General features: G+C 43.0%; 1 protein-coding gene and 1 non-coding gene across 16 annotated transcripts in view; both read right to left on the bottom strand.

Moving 5' to 3' along the window:
• DEPDC5 (DEP domain containing 5, GATOR1 subcomplex subunit) overlaps window positions 1–22,804 on the bottom strand; it is a 153,180-nt gene that overhangs the window by 61,902 nt on the left and 68,474 nt on the right. For 9 of the 15 annotated variants that reach the window (XM_064367924.1, XM_064367927.1, XM_064367930.1 and 6 more), the window contains 7 exons: window positions 15,899–15,964; window positions 12,378–12,561; window positions 10,659–10,819; window positions 5,960–6,077; window positions 5,352–5,519; window positions 3,096–3,315; window positions 1,282–1,415 (listed from right to left, as the gene is read on the bottom strand). In XM_064367924.1, coding sequence (XP_064223994.1) covers window positions 1,282–1,415; window positions 3,096–3,315; window positions 5,352–5,519; window positions 5,960–6,077; window positions 10,659–10,819; window positions 12,378–12,561; window positions 15,899–15,964 — 1,051 coding nt within the window. Of the gene's footprint in view, window positions 1–1,281; window positions 1,416–3,095; window positions 3,316–5,351; window positions 5,520–5,959; window positions 6,078–10,658; window positions 10,820–12,377; window positions 12,562–15,898; window positions 15,965–16,310; window positions 16,378–22,804 lie in introns of those variants that run through there. The other 6 variants (XM_064367921.1, XM_064367925.1, XM_064367928.1 and 3 more) reach the window with 3 other exon arrangements.
• Window positions 12,188–12,295, bottom strand: LOC135271374 (U6 spliceosomal RNA). The gene has a single exon (XR_010339472.1). It is a non-coding gene; the product is annotated as a U6 spliceosomal RNA (small nuclear RNA).

The raw sequence follows: 22,804 nt of genomic DNA, 5'->3' as shown, positions 1-22,804 counted from the left end.
ACAAGGAAGTAACTAACTTGCTTTTGACTTTACAGGGTCACAGGCAAAAGGGATTTGCCTTGTATCAGATGAGACATTGGATTTGGACTTTTGAGTGAATGCTGGAATGAATTAAGAATGTGGGGGCTCAAGCCTGTAATCCCAGCACTTTGGGAGGCTGAGGCGGGTGGATCATGAGGTCAAGAGATCGAGACCATCCTGGTCAACATGGCGAAACTCCGTCTCTACTAATACAAAAAAATTAGCTGGGCATGGTGGCGCGTGCCTGTAATCCCAGCTACTCAGGAGGCTGAGGCAGGAGAATTGCCTGAACCCAGGAGGCGGAGGTTGCAGTGAGCCGAGATCATGCCATTGCACTCCAGCCTGGGTAACAAGAGCAAAACTCCATCTCAAAAAAAAAAAAAAAAAAAAAAAAAAGAATGTGGGGGACTGCTGGGAAGGCATGACTGTTTTGAAATGAAAGGACATGAGAACTGGGAGGGGCCAGGAGTGGAATGATGTGGTTTGGCTGTGTCCTCACCCAAATCTTATCCTGAGTTATGGTTCCCATAATCCCCACGTCATGGGAGGGTCCAGGTGGGAGGTAATTTAATTATAGGGGTAGTTACCTTCATGCTATTCTTATGATAGTGAGTTCCCATGAGATATGGTGATGGTTTTATAAGGGGCTTTTCTTCCACCTTCACTCTGCACTTCTTGCTGCTGCCATGTGAAGAAGGATGTGTTTGATTCCTCTTCTACCATGATTATAAGTTTCCTGAGGCCTCCCTAGCCTGTAGAACTCTAAGTTGATTAAACTTCCTTCCTTTATAAATTACCTAGTCTCAGGTATGTCTTTATTAGCAGTGTGAGAATGGACTAATACACTTGGCTTTTTTTTCTTTCTTTTTTCCAGTAGAGACAGGGTTTTGCCATGTTGGCCAGGCTGGTCTCAAACTCCTGGCCTCAAGTGATCTACCCACCTTGGCCTTCCAAAGTGGTGGGATTACAGGCCTGATCCACCGCACCTGGCCCTGGCTCAAATATTTTGAAATACTTTGTGGGCCACAGGAGTCTGTAATTCAAATTAAGTCCCGATCTAAAAGATTATAACCTCTGGCCTATTTCATGTTATCCAACACCTACCAGGTAGTAACCTAGCTTTCTTTTCATGTAAATGTCTTCTTCCTAATTACAAGCTCCTTGCAGAAGGAAATATTTCACCCCCTCATGGGAACAGGACACTGAAAACCCTCAGGGCCCTCAAGATGGGGACAAGTCACTCTTCCACCAGGCACTTACTTCTGACTGGCCTCCATCTCCAACAGGGCAGAGAGAGCTGAGGTTCCCTTCTTCCCCACTGGGGGTGCTGTTGACTCCAGAGAGTGAGTGGAAATGGGCCCGGTCATCTGCAAGCCTTTCATGGTGGTCCCTTTCTAAAGGAGAAAAGAGGAGACAAGGCCATCAGCCAAAGTGGGCTCTCTCAGTGGAAGTCACTCATATCCCAGGGCATGCTGTAGCATTCCCAGGCCCTGAAAATCCAATGGACGGGTCAAAGAACATAGGTTCTCAGTGTTCAGCAAGTGACAGAAAACCGCCTTTCACTCAAATGCCTGGTGACTAAAAATAAACTGCCCCTTTGTTTGCACATCATCCCATTTTACCCTCACCACATCTCTATGAAGTAAATAATGTTAGCCCTATTTAACAGAAGAAGAAGAGGGTAAGGAACTTATCCCACATCCTACTGGAGCTGGAATCCAAACTCCAGTGACCTTACTTCAAAACCAAAGTTCTTCCCACTATTCAAGCGCTCTCAAACTTGTTTCTAATCGTTAAGTGATATTGTGTACACAAGGCAGTTGGTGTGAGAGGAAGAAGTAACAAGGAGCTTAATGTTAATCACCAAGTGATTATCTTGTGCCTGATCTTTTTTTCCTTCTGTGAGAGGAAGAATACTGAACTTGAGGTTAAAAACAAAAAAAACATGGCTGATGATGGAACATTACGTGGTGATTAAAAAGAGTGAACTACTTATACACACAACTTGGATGAATCCGAAAGCATTATGCTAAGTGAAAGAAAGCAGCCTCAAAAGGTCACATGTTATGTGACTCTATTTTCTGTGATGTTTGGAAAAGACATAAGTACAGTGATAACGAACAGACCAGTGGTTGCCAGGGATTAGAGATGGGGGAGAATGTGACTACAAAGACTAGCAAAAGTCCGGGCACAGTAGCTCATGCCTGTAATCCCAGCACTTTGGGAGGCCATGACAGAGCACTGCTTTAGCCCAGGAATTTGAGAATAGCCTGGGCAAAATGGGGAAACCCCATCTCTATAAAAAATACAAAAAATTAGCTGGACATGATGCACACCTCTAGTCCTAGCCACTTGGAAGGCTGAGGTGGGAGGTCAAGGCTGCAGTGAGCCATGATCATGCCACCACACTCCTTCCTGGGTGACAGAGACCCTGTCTCAAAAAAACAAACAAAAAACTAGCATGAGAGAATTCTTTCTGAAGTGATGGTGGTGGTTACATTAATCTATGTATTTGTTAAAATTCATAGACCTGTGTGGGTATACACACACACACACACACACATATGTCAACTATACTATATGTTAGATTTAAAAAAAAAAAAAGCTGAATCCCAGTTCTGCCCCTTATAGCTGGCATATTCCACAACCCCCAGAAGCCTGAGTCTCCCCACTAGGTAGTATGTAACTGAAATGCGGCACAGGGTGCTGGGAATGCTGGAGCGAGATGAGTGAGGAAGAACTGCTGCTGTTCACCTCCTGAGAATTTCTACTTAGCAATCCAGCACCCAGTCACACAAGCAGCGGGGCTCAACATAGGGTCCCACTTGGGAAAAACCTCAAAGCACTAGGTCCTCAGGTGGAAGGGAGTGGCTCTATGCCACAGAATACCACCATATGCACTCTATCCTTTCCTCCTTTACCCTGTGGTGGAGGAGAAAACACAGTTTTAGATTTAAGATAAACAATGGGCAGTTGAGGAGTAAATACATAGGCGGATGAGAGGCCCCAATAGAGAAGGAGGCAGACCCTGCATCTCACACTAGGCACATTCCCGGAGTCCAAGGAGCCCTTACCCGCATCATGCGATCTGAGCGATGCCGCCTGCGAATGCGGTTCAAGCCCTCCACAAAGCGGATGAAGCCATCCAGGAGTTGCCACTCATCCTCATCTGCACGGGGCCTGTCCCCATAGATGTCACAGTGGGCCTCTCCCTCCGTGATGCGCTTGGTGGCGGTGACACAGGCTGGCAGCAGCAGGAAGCGGGTCCTCCAGAACTTCAGGGACTCAATTAAGCTACAGAGAGCCAAGAAAAACACAGGGTAGTGGTGAGAAAAAGGAGATAATGAAAGCACTTTCAGTGAACTCTCTGTGGAGTTGGTGTGTGAGGGTCCATCTCCCCATGAGTATGTGCTCATCTGATGCCACAGCTCATGGCTTTGTTGAAAATACAAGTTCTGAGGATGGGCGTGGTGGCTCATGCCTATAATCCCAGCACTTTTGGAGGCCAAGGTAGGAGTATTGCTTGAGCTCAGAAGTTTGAGACCAGCCTGGGCAATATGGCAAGACCCCATCTCTATCTACCCTGTCTCCAAAAAAAAAAAAAAGAAAAAAAAAAAGTCTAGGCACGGTGGCTCATGCCTGTAATCCTAGCACTTTGGGAGGTTAAGGCAGGTGGATCATGAGGTCAGGAGTCAGAGATCAGCCTGACCAACATGGAAAAACCCTGTCTCTACTAAAAATATAAAAATTAGCTAAGTGTGGTTGGCGGGTGCCTGTAATCCCAGCTACTCAGGAGGCTGAGGCAGAATTGCTTGAACCCAGGAGGCGGAGGTTGCAGTGAGCCGAGATTATGCCATTGCACTCCAGCCTCAGCAACAGAACAAGACTCCATCTCAAAAAAACAACAAAAAAGAAAGAAAATACAAGTACTGAAGAAAGACCACAAAGGCAGCTTTTGCTTTGATCCCAGAGATGTCAGAATACTTCTGCACACCCAGGCCCAGTGAATTTGTGGCTATCACCACAATCACAAATCATGCATAGAAATCAAAAATTTAAAATGAGACATCACAAAGCTACCAGCCAACTAATGAAGAAAATGTTAAGAACACAATCTGCACTGCCACTTGCATCAAAGGGCACATCATCACTGAGTTTTGTGAGTTTTTTTCAGTTGTGGTAAAACATACGTAACAAAAGAATTATCACATTAACCTATTTTATCTTTTTTGAGACTAGGTCTTGCTGTGTTGTCCAGGCTAGAGTGCCATGGCACTATCATGGTTTACTGTAGCCACAACCTCCTGAGCTCAAGCACTTCGGCCTCCTGATGAGACACGACTATGGGAGTGTGCCACCATGCCCAGTTAATTTTCTTTTTATTTTATTTTTTGAAACAGAGTTTTACTCTTGTTGCCCAGGCTGGAGTGCAATGTCATGATCTTGGCTCACTGCAACTTCCACCTCCCAGGTTCAAGCAATTCTCCTGCCTCAGCCTCCCAAGTAGCGGGAATTGCAGGCAGGTACCACCCCACCCAGTTAATTTTTATATTTTTAGTAGAGACAGGATTTCACCACGCTGGTCTGGCTGGTCTCCAACTCCTGTCCTCAGGTGATCCGCCCCCCTCAGCCTTCCAAAGTGCTGGGATTATATATGTGAGCCACCGTGCCTGATCTTTTTTTTTTTTTTTTTTTTCCACTTTTCGTAGAGATGGGGTCTCCCTTTGTTGCCCAGGCTGGTGTTGAACTCCTGGCCTCAAGCAATCCTCCCATCTTGCCCTCCCAAATTGCTGGGATTACAGGAGTGAGCCACCACACATAGCAACCAATTTTACATGTACTATTCAGTGGCATTAAATATGTTGTACAGCCATCACCACTATCCATCTTATCACTGAGTTTTTAACACAATGCAGAGGTACTTTTGTACTTCCATTTTTTTCTACAACAGAAACCATTTTGCCATCAGAAAAAAAAGGACATGGCCAGGCACAGTGACTTGTGCCTGCAATCCCAAGAGTTCAAGACCAGCCTGGGCAACATAGCAAGTCTCCGTCACCACAAAAAACTTTTTAAAAAGAGCCGGGCATGATAGTGCATGCTGTGGTCTCAGCTACTCAGAAGGCTAAGGCAGGAGGATTATGTGAGTTCAGGAAGTCAAGGCCACAGTGAGCTCTGATCGTGCCACTGCACTCCAGCCTAGGTGACAAAGTGATACCCTGTCTCTTTAAAAACAAAGAGAGAGAGTAAAAGGGCAGAAAGTGTTAAAATACACATATACATCCTTGCCCAAAGCTGCAAGGATGGAAATCCAAAGCCCACTCTCTGACCTGAAGTCTTCAGAGCCCGCAGAACAGATATACTGATCTAAGTAATTCCACTTGTACTCCTCCAGCCGTTCATGGGAGAATTCCACCCAGCAGGAGACGAACTCTGAATCTGAGTGGGAAGGACAGAGGCTGTAGGTGTAGTGGATCTGGGCAGATTCATAAGGATACCTGGAAAATAAAGGGCAGGCCCCCAAATTCAAAAGAGTTAGAGACAAATTCCCGCCAATTCTCTATCTTTTCTATCTCAATACACTTAGAACCATCCTTGGCATTTACCCCTCAACTGTAGTAACCAACTCATCACAGAGAACTACACTGGATATTTCTCAGATTTTCTTCAACTCTTTCCTTCTCTCCTCACAATCTTTATTTGAAATAGGCTTGTTATGAATCATGCTAAACATTATAAGATGAATCAAATCCCCTTTGGAAGTAGGTAAGCTATGACCCTAAAATAACCCTAGAAAACAAACAAACAAACAAAAAAACTCCATAAGAAAAACCAACCACTGAACTTCCTCAGTTTGAATTATGTACTATACACATAATTTAGTATGTGGACATAATTCAGGATAATAACTGAAGACCTTAAATATCCAAATACTCACTTAGGAAGGTATCGAGTCACTGTAATCATCTTATCCTTCAGCGTCACTTTGTGGAACGTTCTGCCCATACTCAGCCAATACTGGTCCTCCTCCTCAGGGCGGTTTCGGGACACAAGCCCTATTAGAAAAATAATGATTTCCTCCATCTGTTTGAAGCTCATTCCTATAATAGGCAATTGTTTCTCATCCATATGAATTCAGAAAATGAGAAAAAGAAGATGTAACACTTTTTCTCGAGGGGAAGTTTCATGGAAGAAAGTTATTCTTGGTTAAAAAAATCAAAACAAAAAACTCCTGAGGTTGGCAGAGTTTTCTGTTATTAAACCAAGCAGCAGCAGATTAGAGCCTAAGGGTGCTGGCTGATAGCACTTAGATGGCACATTCAAAGCTGAACAACCTGATACCTCATCCTCTAGAGAGCAAAGTTCTGTAAGAGATGACTGTGCTATTAAAATGGAACTCTACTACACCAGCATAAGCTGCCCACCTTGGCATTTGAGGTTCTCACTCCAGGGTGGCAGCCAACCTAGCTTTCTGGTCCTAGCTCTCACTACTCCTATACTGCTATGTGAAGTTTCAGTCTAAATGGACCATTTGTTTATTTGCTGTAAATATTTGCTCATGCTTTTTCTTTTGCATTCTCTTCCTGGGCCACATTGAAATCCTATGGATCATTTAAAGTCACCAGCAAATGCTACTTCCTCCAGAAAGCTGTCAGACCCCATCAGCAGTCTGAATCCTACCTTGTATATAGCTCTTTGTGTGTATGACTCTTACCCCTTACAAATTAAGAGTTCCTGGAGGCCAAGGCCCAAACATTGTTCCTCCTTATATTTTTAGTAGCACCTGATAAAGTGCCATGTCCATTATTAGCTGAACTGAATTAAACACAGGCAAGAGGAAAATAATCAGGAATCAAGAAAACAACAAGTGTTCAAGAGAATAAAAATCATGCCTTAAAGAACAATCAAGCCAAGCCAAGATTCCCTTGATCTAGAAATGAAAAGCAGTCCTCTTGAGCATGAAAATAGGGTCAGGAGGCAGGGAACCTAAGGCCAGTTCAGGCTGACTTCCTAGAATTAAATCAAAAGGAAAACCCCAACTTTCCATACCTAAGCAACAAAAGGACCGGAAGAAGCTACTCCCTTTGCAAACCACTCCCCCTTTTTACTGTGAGGCAGATGGAAAACTGAAAGTGTCTCTGATTAGTTTTTGCAACCAATCAGACGTTTGCATAGGCGTGTAATTGTGTAACTTCACTTCAGCCTCTGATGGGTTGCTTTCCCCAATCGGACTGATTGTGGGCCACTACTTCATTTACATAGGGTGTACACAAGTAACCAATGGGAAACCTCTAGAGGGTATTTAAACCCCAGAAAATTCTGTAAAGGGGCCCTTGAGTCCCTATGCTCCTGCCAGCTCCCACACTGTGGAGTATACTTTCATTTTCAATAAATCTCTGCTTTTGTTGCTTCATTCTTTCCTTGCTTTGTTTGTGCATTTTATTCAATTCTCTGTTCAAGGTGCCAAAAACGTGGACACCCTCCACCGGTAACGCTCTCATTCAGCTCTGAGACAGTCACACAGCGACAGGCACAGCATGAGAGTGGTCAAGAGGAGAAAGGATGGCACAGGCTGAAAGAATATTTACTGTAAATGTGGAAATTTCCCAGATGGTGCCAAGGGAGCAGCAGGCCAGCTGCATATAAAACAGAAGCTACTTAGGGGACCCCAGGTTCAACCCCAGCACTTTCACTTGACAGCTTGTGTGATCTTGGGCATGAAATCTCACTTTCTTTTGTTTTGAGACAGTCTCGCTCTGTCACCAAGCTGGAGGGGTGCAGTGGTGTGATCTCGGCTCAGTGCAACCTCTGCTTCCCGGGTTCAAGCAATTCTCCCGTCTCAACCTCCCCAGTAGCTGGGACTACAGGTGCGCACCACCACGCCCAGCTAATTTTTTTGTATTTTTAGTAAAGATGAGGTTTCACCATGTTGGCCAGGATGATCTTGATCTCTTGACCTTGTGATCCGCCCACGTTGGCCTCCCAAAGTGCTGGGATTACAGGCGTGAGCCACGGCACCCAGCCCCAAATCTCACTTTCTATAGCAAGAAAGAAGGCATGCCCTCATCCAAACATTCCTTCATTCATGCAGCAAACACTCTGCTGGCTGCTGGAAAGACAACGTCACGGGAAAAGGTTCATGAGCATCTGACATCGAACCTGACATCCCCATTCTAAATTATGTGCACCCCAGTTATTCCTGTGTTTAACCTGGATGGTATTTATTCTTCACAATCTGTGATCAAATATATACTTGTGGTTTATAAGTTTAACATCTGACTCTGTCGTAGACTCTGAGGGGAGGGCTAATGTTGTTCTATTCCCTGCTGGTACAGGTCCTGGTTCATACTTGATATTCAGTACATCTCTGATGAGTAAGCAGCACAGGCCTGGTTGTGATGGCAACTTTTCTAGTAATTAGGATAACAATGGTACCCTTTCTGTTACTATAGAAATTAGAGAGATTAAATTTATCACAGCAAAAAAGATAACCGGAAAGGATACAGTCAAGCAAGTAGCCTTGGCCAACTAACCATCACATGAGGCTCATGGATTAGCCAGGAACAGAACTGGACACAGAGTAACTCAGACCACTGAGGGATATCCACCAGCTATTCCAGAGAACAACAGGTGGGCAGCCTGGAAGGAACCAGTGAAATGAAAGGTGAATTCATCCCATTACTCTTGGGAAAAAGAACAAAATCCTTCAGATAGGCCTGGGTCTTCTGACATCTCTGGCCACACCTCTGGCTCCTTCCCCGTGCATCAGCCTTCTTTTTGGCATCCAGAAAGTATCCCAATGCTTTCTGCCACAGAGCCTTTGCACAAATTGACCTGTGCCTGGCATGCTCTTCCCTTCTACTTCTGCTCTTCATTCCCAACCTACTGCTCCTAATAACTTCTACACATACTTTGGGTCTAAGCTCAAACCTTACCTTCTCTAGGAAGCTGTCCATGACCCATCAGATTAGATAGAGCCCCATATTAAATGTTCTGACAGCCCATGACTTCTCCCTCAGCCTTTATCACAACATGTAATTATATTTAATAGTTTGACTAATGTTATTTTCCCTGAGGGGGCTATAAATCCTCTCCCCAGCCGTGCAGAGTAAGTGCTTCAAAGACACTGTTGAATGAATGAGTGAATAGATGAATTCATGTATTTATTATTTCTTTTCCTTTTTTTTAGAGACAGAGTCTCCCTAAATTGCCTAGACTGGTCTTGAAATCTTGGGCTCAAGGGATCCTCCTACCTCAGCCTCCCAAAGTACTAGGATTATGCCTAGCCAAATTCATTCATTCATTTTTATTGATTGATTGATTGAGATGGAGTCTTGCTCTGTTACCCAGGTTGGAGTGCAGTGGCACAATCTCGGCTCACTGCAACCTCCGCCTCCTGAGTTCAAGCGATTCTCCTTTCTCAGCCTCCCTAGTAGCTGGGATTACACATGTGTGCCACCACGCCTGGCTAATTTTTGTATTTTTGATAGAGACAGTGTTTCACCATGCTGGCCAGGCTGGTTAGGAACTCCTGACCCCATCCATGGGATCTGCCTGTCTCAGCCTCCCAAAGTGCTGGGATAACAGGCGTGAGTCACTGTGCCCGGCCCAAATTCATATATTTATTGATCCATATTGTTGCATATTATTGTATGCCAGGCATGTGGTTTCCATTGCAGAGGACAAAAAGTTGAACAGAAATAGTCTTGGCACTCAAAAAGGTTAACATTTAGTAGGTTCTGGAAGAGGAACACAAGGCAACATGCAATAAATGTCACAAGGGGCTTTCAAAGAAAATCCAGAGGGAGTCCAAAGCTTCATAAGTAAATAACAGGGCCTGGACTAGATGACCACAAGATCCTTCTAACAGGGCCACAGTTCTCTGATCCTCTGGCCAGAGAAGCTCTCATGGAGACAAAGATGATCCAAGGTTATCACTAGGTGATCAGGGAAGTGGGGGTCTTGTTAGCAATAATGAGGAGACAGGAGACTAAGACAGCTCATTGATTGTTCCAGGAAGTAATTATTGCTTTCTGATTCCAGGCACCTGCACTTAATTCCCTCTGTTAGACTTATTTTAGAACAGCTCTCCATTGCCTGGCTCTGATCAATCAGCAACACCGATTCTCTGTCATTTACTAGCTGCCTCTGCCACTCACAGATGACCCATGCTTGCTTCAAGCCACTAAGCTTCAGTGATAAAGAAGAGACAGATGATTCCAGAATGGGGAAAAAAAGAACTGTAAACTTCAGGTTTAGGTAACATCTGACAAACTGCTGTGTACCAGACACCATACTAGAAACAATTAAATATAGGTTTCTGGGTTTAGAATGTTCTCTACATACTTTGACAGCTCAGTATTGACTCAGCTGCCTACTATTCCCAGGTGTCTGTCCAAGCCAGGCTGTCAGATTCCTGATATTGGTCATATCTATTTCCTCAAAGGGAGAGTTACAAATTAAAGAGAGCATTTACAATAAATCCATACCTAAAGGAGACTTTATTCCTCACTTAAGTAGAATTTATAAAGAAAACCTTTGTGTTTAAAACAACTACTTCTCAATTTATCTATTCTCTACCATCTTGAAAACCCAATTCCACAAATACAGAAAAGAAAAAAAGGAGAAAAACTCACCTCGGCTATAGAGTGGGCTACTGCTCAGCGGTGGCGGGACGGCAGGGCTGGGTTTCTGTGCCTTGGGTTGCACTATGATTTGGTAGCCCTGCATGAGACGTTGGCAAATAAACTCTTCAAACACCTGCTGGGCTGTCATCTGCACACCCTCTTCATCCCTCCTAAAAAAACAGATGATTGCTCATACAGATACTTGGCCTGGGACAGTGACACTTAAGAGTGCACAGTCACATCATCTCCTTTGCTTTATCCCATTATAACCATTCTATGGTGGTTCATAAAACTAAGGGTTTGAGCTGGGCGCAGTGGCTCATGTCTGTAATCCTAGCCATCTGAAAGGCTGAGATGGGCAGATTGCTTGAGTCCAGAAATTCAAGACCAGCCTGGGCAACAAGGCAAAACCCTGTCTCTACCAAAAAAATACAAAAATTAGCTAAGTATGATAGCACGCACTTGTAGTCCCAGCTACTCAGGAGTCTGAGGTCAGAGGATTATTTCAGTCTGAGAGGCAGAGGTTGCTGTAAGCCAAGATGGCACTGCTGCACTTCAATCTGGGTGACAATATATAAAAGAAAGACAGAAAAGGAAATATAAAATATATGAAAAAAAAAACCACTAACAATTTGTAAATCAGCGTTTTGGGGAAAATGAACCGTTCAAAGAGGTGAAAAAAGGCAGGTAATTCAATGCCCAAATGAGTAATCTTAGAAAAGAAAATCAGATTTAGTGTGCCCAAAATAATTGCATTAGAAAATATGAGAATAATCAGCAAGGTCAGAACCAACAGGAGTTCAAAATGAATCAATCAACGAGGAGAAATAGTTGATGTCAATGGAACTCTGGAGAAATGAACAGTTCTTACATCATAAAATTACCCACAGCCAGGCACAGTGACTCATGCCTGTAACCCCAGAACTTTGGGAGGGCAAGGCAGGCTGATCACCTGAGATCATGAGTTCAAGACCAGCCTGGCCAACATGGTGAAACCCCGTCCCTACTAAAAATACAAAAAAATTAGCTGGGCATGGTGGCACATGCCTATAGTCCCAGCTACTAGGGAGGCTGAGGCATGAGAATCACTTGAACTGGAGAGGCAGAGGTTGCAGTGAGGGGAGATCGTGCCACTGCACTCCAGCCTGGGTGGCAGAGTGAGACTCTGTCTCAAAAAAAAAAAAAAGTTATCCAAATATAAAAGGAGGACACAGGCTTGAAAATTCAGTGTTCAGCCAAGCACAGTGGCTCAAGCCTATAATCTTAGCACTTCGGGACACAAGAGATGGGCAGATGGCTTGAGTCCAGGAGTTCGAGACCAATCTGGGCAATATGGCAAAATAGTGTCTTTGCAAAATATACAAAAATTAGCTGGATGTGATGCTGCCACTCCCAGCTACTCCTAGCTACTTAGGAGGCTGAGGTGGAAGGATGGTTTGAATTCAGGAGATCAAGGCTGCAACGAGTCGTGATTGTGCCACTGTACTCCAGCCTGAGCGACAGAGTGAGACCCTGTCTCAGTTTAATAAAAAGAAAAAAAAAGAAAAAGAAAATTCAATGTTTTTATTTTTATTTTTAATTTAATGGCTATGCTAATCTTCTCTGTATCATTCCAATGTTAGTATATGTGTTGCTGAAGCAAGCACAAATTCAGTGTTCTAATGCATGTGTGGGATATGTACACAACCCTCACAAACCAAGCCAAGTGCCTTTTTCTCTGACACTGACCTGTCGATGTCTGCTTCTGGGAGGAGATCATAACAGCCCTCTGTGTAGTCATTCTGCAGGCCCTGGCGGTCAGGGAAGTAGTCGGTGGTGAGGGGGAGGCACGCCGGAGTAGTGAGAGACTTCCAGTCCACTCCAACTGTGCAACAGAAGCCTGGCACTACAGGGGGAGCAGACAGTGTCAGAACTGCCTCATGTAACAGGGGGAAAAGGTACATGTGGTCACCATGGCAAGTGTGGGATGGAGGGGTCAGGGGAAGGAAAGGGAGGGAAGGGTGGGGAAAAGATTTCATGGTGAAAGGTGATAAAATTGCCAGGATTGGGAAGAAAGGGGATGGGAAGAAGACAGGGGAGGGAAGATTGGAAAGATAGAAGAGGGAGAAAGAGAGAGAAACAGAGTTTGTTAGACAATGCAGTGCACATGCTTATCCAATCCCATCATGCAAATGGGATTCACAGCTGATACTTTTCATTTTCTGCTGATCGTGAGCTACAGCCGCAATGCAGGTGAGATTACTGCAGGGCAGGCAGAATGACATGTCAAAGCACATCAATGTTCCAAGAGCAGGGAGGCCCAAGCACGAACCTCTCCCAAGGACTGCAGAGTGGCTGGGTGGGGAAAAGAGGGGAGCTCAGCTTGGTTTGGGAGCAAAGAGCATACAGCAGCAGAAATAAGGAATACTTCTAGCACCGCAAAAATAACAGATCCAAAAGGGTGGGAGGAAAAATCAAGTAAGGATGTCTGGGAAAGTTAGGAGGCTGGAACTTTAAGAGACAGCATTTAACAATCCAAAAACGAAAGCTGCGGTTAGCAGAGTAGGCCTGACCACATGGGTCTGTCCAGAATTGCCTGGTCCTCAGCTAACGTAGGGTTTCTCAGCCTCAGCAACAACAGAGATTTTGAACCAGATAATTTTTTTGTTGTGGGGGCTGTCCTGGGTATTGTAGCACCATCCTTGGATTCTAGTCACTAGACACCAGTGGTATCCCCTAGTTGTGAAAACCAGAAATGTCTGTAGGCATTGACATGTTCTCCTGGGGAGGAAAAACCTCCTTGGTTGAGCTTCACTGAGTTAAAAGTAATAGGGCAGTGGCCAGGTGCGGTGGCTCAAGCCTGTAATCCCAGGACTTTGGGAGGCCGAAGTGGGCAGATCATGAGGTCAAGAGATGAAAACCATTCTGGCCAATGTGGTGAAACCCTGTCTCTACTAAAAATACAAAAATTAGCTGGGCGTGGTGGCACACACCTTTAGTCCCAGCTACTCAGGAGGGTGAGGCAGGAGAATTGCTTGAACCCGGGAGGCAGAGGTTGCAGTGAGCTGAGATTGCGCCACTGCTCTCCAGCCTGGAGACAGAGTGAGACTTCATCTCCAAAAAAAAAAAAAAAAGTAATAGGGTAGTTACCTCTTTAAGTAATTTAAGTGAAGATTATCTTTTAACTCTCCAAAGAAGGGAGCAATATGAAGCCAAAAAAACTCTAAGCCTTTGTCTCTGAGTTCTGAATGGGATACTTATATGCCTTATTTTCGTACATGCTATATAGCTTACAATGTGGTGTAGCGCCTGCTGCCTCATCAGCCCTCCCATCAATGAAGAACAAAATTTGTGTGCTAAGTCACAGTAGAAAGATGCCCCACATGGCACCAATTACTTGGGGAAGATGATTTAGCCTGCAACAGGTCTAACTCCTGCTCTACACAGGCCTTATTAACTCATTAATAATTCAGGAATCCAAAACATAGCCCAGAATAGCCTAATTAATCATCTCCATTTTTCTATACGGCACCTGAGGAGGTGAGCTTGTTTCTACTTCCTGGCTAGAACAGAAGATGGAGACCTGATCAAAGCCCCAGTGGGGAAAGCCAGGAAGAGAAGACAGTTCTATCTTTATGTTCTCTTAGATCATTCCGGCCCTCATCAGCCTTCTGACCCTCAGGATTACAAAAATCTTGTAGAAATGCTTTCTGCTGGGCACACAACAAGACACAGACAGTTCAAATGCTTAGTTCAAGATCCCATGATGAAAAAGGATCCTGATTGTAAGTTTAAGGGTGTTCTGTCTCTAGAAAAAGAACGCAGCCTATTTTCTAACCCCAGTACTCCTGGTCCTGAAAAGAAGGACTCTGAGGAAGTTCTACCTCAGAACCACTAAAATAACAATGATGAACACATGTAACAAACTCCAGTGATAGGGTTGTAGAGAAATGGGATCATCTATTCATTGCTGGCAGCTTTTGGGGAAAATAGTCAATCTGCCAACCAAACTTGGGGGAATATAATCCAAAGACATTAAACAAAATAAAAAATACACCTGCTGCACCATGTATTACTTATTATTATTAACTTCTAATTTAATAGAGTTAAATTATTAATGTATTATTAAAAGTTAATTTTTTATTAACTTTTAATTTAAAATGTTGTCCGGGCTGGTCTCAAACTCCTGGGCTCAAGTGATCTGCCCACCTCAGCCTCCCAAAGTGCTGTGATTACTAGCATGAGCCACCGTGCTCAGCCCACAAGGTATTATCATAACTTCATTCTATGCTATGGCTAAAAAGCAGGAAACCATCCAAATGGTCATGAATAAGAAATGATTACTCAAACCAATATACAATAATGTGCTTGATGTTGCCATTACAAATAACTGCTAGGAGGGAAGAAATGGTAAAAGGATTATTAAGTGGGGACAAAAAGACTCAGTGAAATATATCCACTGGTCACAGCTAAGTAAACTTTATCAAGTCGGGATTTTCTCTGCTATTTTATTATTATAGATATTTAGATGTTCTCTTACTGCATAGCTATTTAAAAAGATGATGAGGCCAGGCACGGTGGCTCACTCCTGTAATCCCAGCACTTTAGGAGGCCAAGTGGGCAGATCACCTGAGGTTGGGAGTTCAAGACCAGGCTGACCAACATGGAAAAACCCCATCTCTACTAAAAATACAAAACTAGACAGGCGTGGTGGCACGCCTTTAATTCCAGCTACTCGAGAGGCTGAGGCAGGAGAATCGCTTGAACCCAGGAGGCGGAGGTTGCAATGAGCTGAGATCACACCACTTCACTCCATCCAGCCTAGGCAACAAGAGTGAAACTGTGTCTCAAGAAAAAAAAAAAAAAAGATGATCAAAAAGAACGCAAACCAGCCAGGTATTTTCAACTATAGACTGGCAAGTGATTCCAGTAACAGCCCGTTGTGTCTTTCCAACTTTTTTCTGGAGATATCATTAGGCATTTAAAGGTGAAGACCAGCTCTGGACCAGCACAGGGGCCTTATAGGGAATCTGCTACCTTTCCCAGGTACCCCTGATTCACCTTCCAAAACAGGTCATTCAGTCACACCCCCCTCACCTTCCACCAGAGAGTCCAGAGAGTCCTCCCTCACTACATCACCTTTCCATACCCCAGAGATATGTCGACCTCAGGACCTTTCAGTTCCCACATGGCTTCCTCTTGTTTCCTCATGTTCTGACCACCCCACACGCCCTGTCCACCCCTTTTCCCAGTCAGCTGCCCCCTCTTACTTGGGTCTGGAGAGGTAGAAACACTGTCCTCTAGAGGATCCTTATTCTGGGTCCTAGGATTCATACCTATTGAAAGATAAAAACAGCTTGTCTTAAGAAGTCTCAAACTGCAAAAGAGTTCTGACCAGTTACGGTTGAAAAAGGCCAAAACTGGAGCTAAAACTAAAAATATAAACCAAGTGCAAATTCTGTGCTGAATATTTCAAACAATACAAAGGAATCAATCAAAGAAAAATGATCAATCTAAAATTGGGAATGAGTCAGAACTTTACTCTGAGGTTGTTGATATCATTCTTTGTTAAAAGAGATCACACTCACACGAGCAACCTGCCACTTATTTCAAGAAAAGAGACACATTTCAAAGTCATTTCAACTAATTAGAGCAATCTTTACTGAATAGAAAATGACCTACTTTTACAGTGAGCTTTGATCACGCCATGTACTCCAACCTGGGCAACAGAGAGAGAAAGGCCCTGTCTCTAAAAAATAGATAAAATAAAATAAAATGATCTATTTAAATTCAATCCACTCATCAGCCATCCTTATCTCCTGGAATTTTCTTTCCCAAATAATGGTTTTCTAAAATATAACACGGGGCATCAAAACTTATTACTTTAACATAAAAACAATGATTTTACCTATAACTGGGCCGAAAGGAAAAACAGGAAGATTCTTTGAAACGCAACTTATTGGCCAGGCGCAGTGGCTCACACCTGTAATCCCAGCTCTTTGGGAAGCCAAGGTGGGTGGATCACGAGGTCAAGAGATCAAGACCATCCAGGCCAACATGGTGAAACCCCATCTCTACTAAAAAATACAAGAAATTAGCTGGGCGTGGTGGCTTGAGCCTGCAGTTCCAGCTACTCAGGAGGCTGAGGCAGGAGAACTGCTTGAACCCAGGAGGCGGAGGTTGCAGTGAGCTGAGACTGCATCATTGCACTCCAGCCTGGGGCCTGGTAACAGAGTGAGACTCTGTTTCAAGAAAAAAAAAAAAAAGAAAGAAAGAAATGCAACTTATTGACTGTCAAGTAACACAATTTTAAAACACACCTAGCCGGGCGCGGTGGCTCACGCCTGCAATCCCAGCACTTTGGGAGGCCGAGGCGGGCGGATCACGAGGTCAAGAGATCGAGACCATCCTGGTCAACATGGTGAAACCCCATCTCTACTAAAAATACAAAAAATTAGCTGGGCATGGTGGCGCGTGCCTGTAATCCCAGCTACTCAGGAGGCTGAGGCAGGAGAATTGCCTGAACCCAGGAGGCGGAGGTTGCAGTGAGCCGAGATCGCGCCATTGCACTCCAGCCTGGGCAACAAGAGGGAAACTCTGTCTCAAAAAAAAACAAACAAACAAAAAAAAACACACACCTATCAGTACTTAAATGTTCCTTTCAAAACATGTATTTACTAGAAAATTATGATACCATAAAAAGAATTGAGGTTGAGTTTGGTGGCTCAGAAGGCCAAGAGTTCAAGGCTACAGCAAGCTATAATCACTTCACTGCTCTCCAGCCTAGGCGACAGAGTGAGACCCCATCTCTATTTAAAATAAGTAAAAATATTTTAAAGAAAGAACTGGAAAGATGTTCACTAAACAGTCAACAGTGGTTACCTCTGAGAGGAAAGCTGGAGGAAGGGGCAGGAGATAAAAGAGAATTTGTACTTTTTACTCTAAATACTTCTGGGTCATTTGAATCTTTTATAACAAGAACAAGTATTTATAAATTTCTTGTGAAAGCTTTGAAAAAACAATCTACAACATGAAAGAAAGCACTTGCAAATCATGTATTTGGCAAAGGACTTGCATCCAGAAGATACAGAGAACTCTCAAATTCAAAAGCAAGAAAACAACCAACCCAATGAGAAAAGGACAAAAGATATGAAGACACTTCACCAAACAACATATGAAAAAAGAACATAAGTACATTGAAAGATGCTTAACATTAGTGGTCATTAAGGAAAGAGCAAATTAAAAGCACAATGATTAGCCAGGCATGGTGGTATGTGCCTGTGTTCACAGCCACTCAGGAGACTAAGGCAGGAAGATTGCTTATGTCCAGAAATTCGAGGTTGCAGTGAGCTACGACTGTCCCACTGTACTCTTGCCTGTGTGAAAGAGCAAGACCCTGTCTCAAAAAAAAAAAAAAAAAAAGTGCAGTAAAATACTGCTACAAGCCTATTTGAATGATGAAAATGACTGGACATACCAAGTGTTGACAAGGATATGGAACCACTGGAAGCCTTATACATTGTTGATAGGAATGCAAAATGGCACACTACTTTGGAAAACAGTAGATTTACCATTTGACCCAGCAATGGACTTCTAGAAATTTATACAAGAAAAATGAAAACTTAAGTTCATACAAAAACTTTGTTTATATAAAATCATGTAAACATTTATAGAAGTCTTATTCACAGTTGCCAAAATCTGGAAACAGCCCAATTATCTTTCAACTAGGGGAAGGATAAACAAATTGTAGTTCATCCATACAATGGAATACCACTCAGCAATAAAAAGGAGGCAATTACTGACACATGACAATGTAAATTAACCCCTCGAATGCAATATGGTGAGTGAAATAAGCCAGACACAAAAGGCTACATACTGTAGGATTCCATGTACATTACATGCTGGGAAAGGTAAAATCAGAGGGACAGAGAACAGATCAGTGGTTGCCAGAGGACAGGAGGAGGGACTGAGTACAAAGCAAAAGCACAAGGGAATTTTGGGTGGTGATGGAAATTTTCTGTATCTTGATGTGTTTGTTGGTGGGTATACAATTCTATGCATTTGTCAAAACTCATAGAACTTACACTAAAAATAGTACATCCTACTGGACATAAATTTTAAAATAATTTTTTTTTAAATCTAAAAAGATGGGCTGAGCGTGGTGGCTCACGCCTGTAATCCCAGCACTTTGGGAGGCCGAAGCAGGTGGATCACTGAAGGTCAGGAGTTCGAGACCAGCCTGGCCAACATGGTGAAACCTCATCTCTATTAAAAATACAAAAATTAGTTGGGCATGGTGGTGGGTATCTGCAATCCCAGCTACTTATGAGGATGAGGCAAGAGAATCGCTTGAACCTGGGAGGCTGAGGTTGCAGTGAGCTGCGATCATGCCAATGCACTCTAGCCTAGGCCACAGAGCATGACTTTGTCTGAAAAAAAAATAAAAATAAAGATGATATCACCTGGCCAAAACAATTTTAGGACTTTTCTTTTGGAACTACCTGGAGCAGATTTTTAAAAATTACTAGTCATCATACTAGAAGATACAATGTATTAAGTCAGACAAATACAGTATTTCATTTCATTCAAACCAACACCAGGAGTAGATATGAGGTAGGTAGTATCCTTTTCCACAGATAAAGAAACTGAGGCTCAGAGAAGTTAAGTAACTTACTGGAGATCTCACAGTCAGTAGCTGGAACCTGCATTTAGATTCCTTCTGCTCAACTTTACAGATGCTCTATTTCTTGACTATCCATCTGGGGCACCAATTTTTAGCTGTTGAAACGTTATCTGTTCTTTGTCAATAGCCGAAAGTCACTTGAAACTAAATTTTTGTAAAAATAAACCTGGCTGACAAACTTTAACTTTCATGCAAATATAAAGCGTGATTATAAAGAAGCAATGAGGTGAATTTTCTTATTCAGCTTGAGAACTGGTATGAAGGCAATTAGCAAATTGGCATTTGCAAAACACTCTGAGCAATAAGAGAATTGTTACTATATCACCTCCCAGGTTTGGCTGCCAAGTTTGCTCATTTGATCACCTGTTTTTGTGTTGAAAGAAAATCTGTTCTAGACTTGGTCTGCAAAACAACTCAAATTCTTACACTAATAAACAGTTCATAAAAAGAAAAGAAAAAGAAATAGTTCAACTTATCAGAGCAGCTTTGAATCCTAGGCCAAAAGTAGATCTGTGCCATCTCTAGTGGACACACCTACACACACGTGCACACACACACACACACGTACACACATATCCTGAAAAAGCAAGTATTTTAAGGACTTCCAGGCAGCTATTATACTTATAAGCAAATATTTTAAGGACTTCCAGGAAGCTACTTACACACAGTTTCCTTGCAATTCAAGCCTCACACACTGCCTCTCCCACTCTGTATTTGAGGTCTTATTTTCAGTCATACAGACTTGCTATTGGCATATGAAGAGCCCCACCAGCCTGCAATGATGGAGGTGAAACCTAATGGTCAGCCAGCTCTGCTCCAACCCACCATTTGGGAATGAAGTCTCACACTCAAAGTTCAAAGCCAGACATACAACTTGGGGAGTCAATGCTGATAAGAGTCATCTCAGATCTGTCTCTTCTGACATCTGTTCAGAATTGTGAATGTGTTCTCTGGTTGTAAACCTCAATGTCAAAAAGTGTGGAGCTTTTTACTCAGTGTGGAGCCTCTAGGGCTAGTTCCAAGCCCACATCTAGAAGCCTGTGCCTAAGGCAAGTGGTTTCTCTTCTCTGGGCTACAGAGGTGGCAGTTACCCATAAAAAAAAAACTGACCTGGCCTGGAGGAATAACAGAGGTCCTTCTATCCAGTCTCAATGTGCCATGAGTCACTTCACAAGTTCACAGTCCAACTCCCCACAAGAGGGCTTTCCTTTCATTGTCATTAACCCACATGGGAACTCCTTGAAATAGAATCCCAAGTGCATGAGGAGCCATAGCTCCCTGAGGTTGGGAGAGTCACTGTCTTAATAGTTTTTTGTTTCTTCTCAGGCCTTAGCACAGTGCCTAGAGTTCAACAAACATTTCTGGAATGGGTAAGAGTTTAGTAAGTTTGAAGAAAGTAAAACAAATTCCATGAAGATTGAGGATGGCTTAAAAGGAAAGTCACTTAAAAACCAAGCAAAGTAGAAAAAGACTACCAAAGTCTTTGGAAAAAAGGAACCTAGTTAATTGTTCAAGAAGCTGTAAGAAACAAAAGCATTAGAAAAAAAATCAGATCATGCTTCAGTAGAGAGAAAGCTAACCTCAGAAGACTTTTAGCATTCATTCAACTACCTACTAAGTGCCAGGAACTGTTTTAAGCTCTGGGAATATAGACATGAGCAAAACAAAAATCCTGACCATCATAGAACTTACAATAAAAAATTACAAAATTAAAAAATCTAGTATGCCAGGTGGTACAATGGAGAAATGTTAGGTAAAGAGGGTGGGGAGGGCACGGAATGATAGGGTAAAGTATGGCAATTCAGGTAAAACCTGAAGGAAATGAGAGAGCGAGCTATGGGTAGGATGGCCGTATCATTTATCATCCAATCCAGGACACCTCTGAGACTGGAAGGGGACATTATTAATAATCATATGGGTCAATAAATTCAAACCAGGCCTGTCCTGGTCAAATGCAGACATATGGACCTTAGCCATGATGGTCTCTGGAGTAAGGGCACAGTAGAGGGGAGAACAAGAGGAAGGACCTGAGATTCAGAGTGAGCCTCAACTATCTGGGGAGCCTACAGAGTGAAGTGAGAGAGGAAAGGAGGAGATGAAAACTGAGTGTAACAAGCAGCCACATGACATCAGCCACCATGATGCCGTCCTTGGCTTTTACTCCAAGTAAGTTGGGAAGCCCTTGGAAAATTTTGTGCAGAGAAGTTCAAAATCTAAATTCTATTTCAGGAAGGTCACTCTGATTTGCTGTGATGAAAATAGATGATATGGAAGGACAAGGGAAGAGGCCAAGACCAGGTAATAGGCTACTGCATCTAGGCAAATGATGATGGCACCTTAGGCCAGGCTAAGACCAATGCAAGTAAGACTATGGATATATCCTGAAGATCTGATATTAACTGGTTTTACATATGATTATAATCAATTAATGTTAGATATATGGTTATAAAAATTTGAATAATTTTATCTAATTTCTTTCAGTGGCTCATTAACATAATTGATCAGGTAGCATGGGGTCAAAGATGGAAGTTCAGTTCCCATGTGGCTATAAATCACCTCTTGATGACCACTAACCCCTTTGAAAACACATGCTATAGGTTATATAAGGGGACTAGGAAAGCGAAAAGATGACCCCACTTAATATCACCCTGACTAGAAAAATAACCCTCTATAAGAAGCTAAACATTCAGAGCATATGTATATAATTAAGCCAGGTGTGGTGGCATGTGCCTGTAGTCCCAACTATTCGGGAGACTGAGGTGAGAAGATCACTTGAGCCCAGGAGGCTGAGGCTGCCATGAGCTATGATCATGCCACTGTACTCTAGCCTGGACGACAGTGCAAGACCCTGTCTCTTAAAAAAAAACAGGACTATGTCTAATTAAATACTCACATATCAATTGAACAATAATTCTGTGTGTTATTCAAATGCTTCTCACATATGGCAGTTTAGTCTTGGAAATATAAATTCATGTGTCAATAAATGTGTTAAACATTGAGTGGAGAAAATGAATAAAGATAAGCTCTTTCAGTCTAGTGAGGAGACAGACATGGAAACAAACAGTGCGATCATGACATGCCAAGTTGTACAACTGGGTTATCCATATGGAGCTGTGCAGAAACATGCCTAACATATCCCAGGAGGGCAGAGGAAGGAGAGGAAACCACCAGGGAAGGCTTCAAAGAAGAGGTATTGTTGGAGCTGAATCATAAAGACTGAGTTGATGCCTGCCAGTCAGAATCAGGGGTTAAAGACAGGGAAGGAGCATATTCAATAGAGAGGAACTTATCTATGCAAAGAAACACGAGGACATCGTTCTTTTGAGGAGCCACAAGAAATGCCTGGAATACAAAATATGTTCTTGTAATTACAACAATAGCTCCTATTTGTTGAGTGTTCACCAAGGATATCCAGCACTGTCCTAAGAATTTATGTGAATTATCACAATGAATAGTCAATCTCCAGCCAGGTGCGGTAGCTCATACCTGTAAT

Source organism: Aotus nancymaae, unplaced genomic scaffold, assembly GCF_030222135.1.
Source record: "Aotus nancymaae isolate 86718 unplaced genomic scaffold, 86718_ANA_hifiasm-v0.15.2.pri h1tg000076l, whole genome shotgun sequence".
Lineage (NCBI taxonomy): Eukaryota > Metazoa > Chordata > Mammalia > Primates > Aotidae > Aotus > Aotus nancymaae.
The sequence above is the reverse complement of the archived record's forward strand: the minus strand, read 5'-3'. Positions and strand labels throughout refer to the sequence as shown.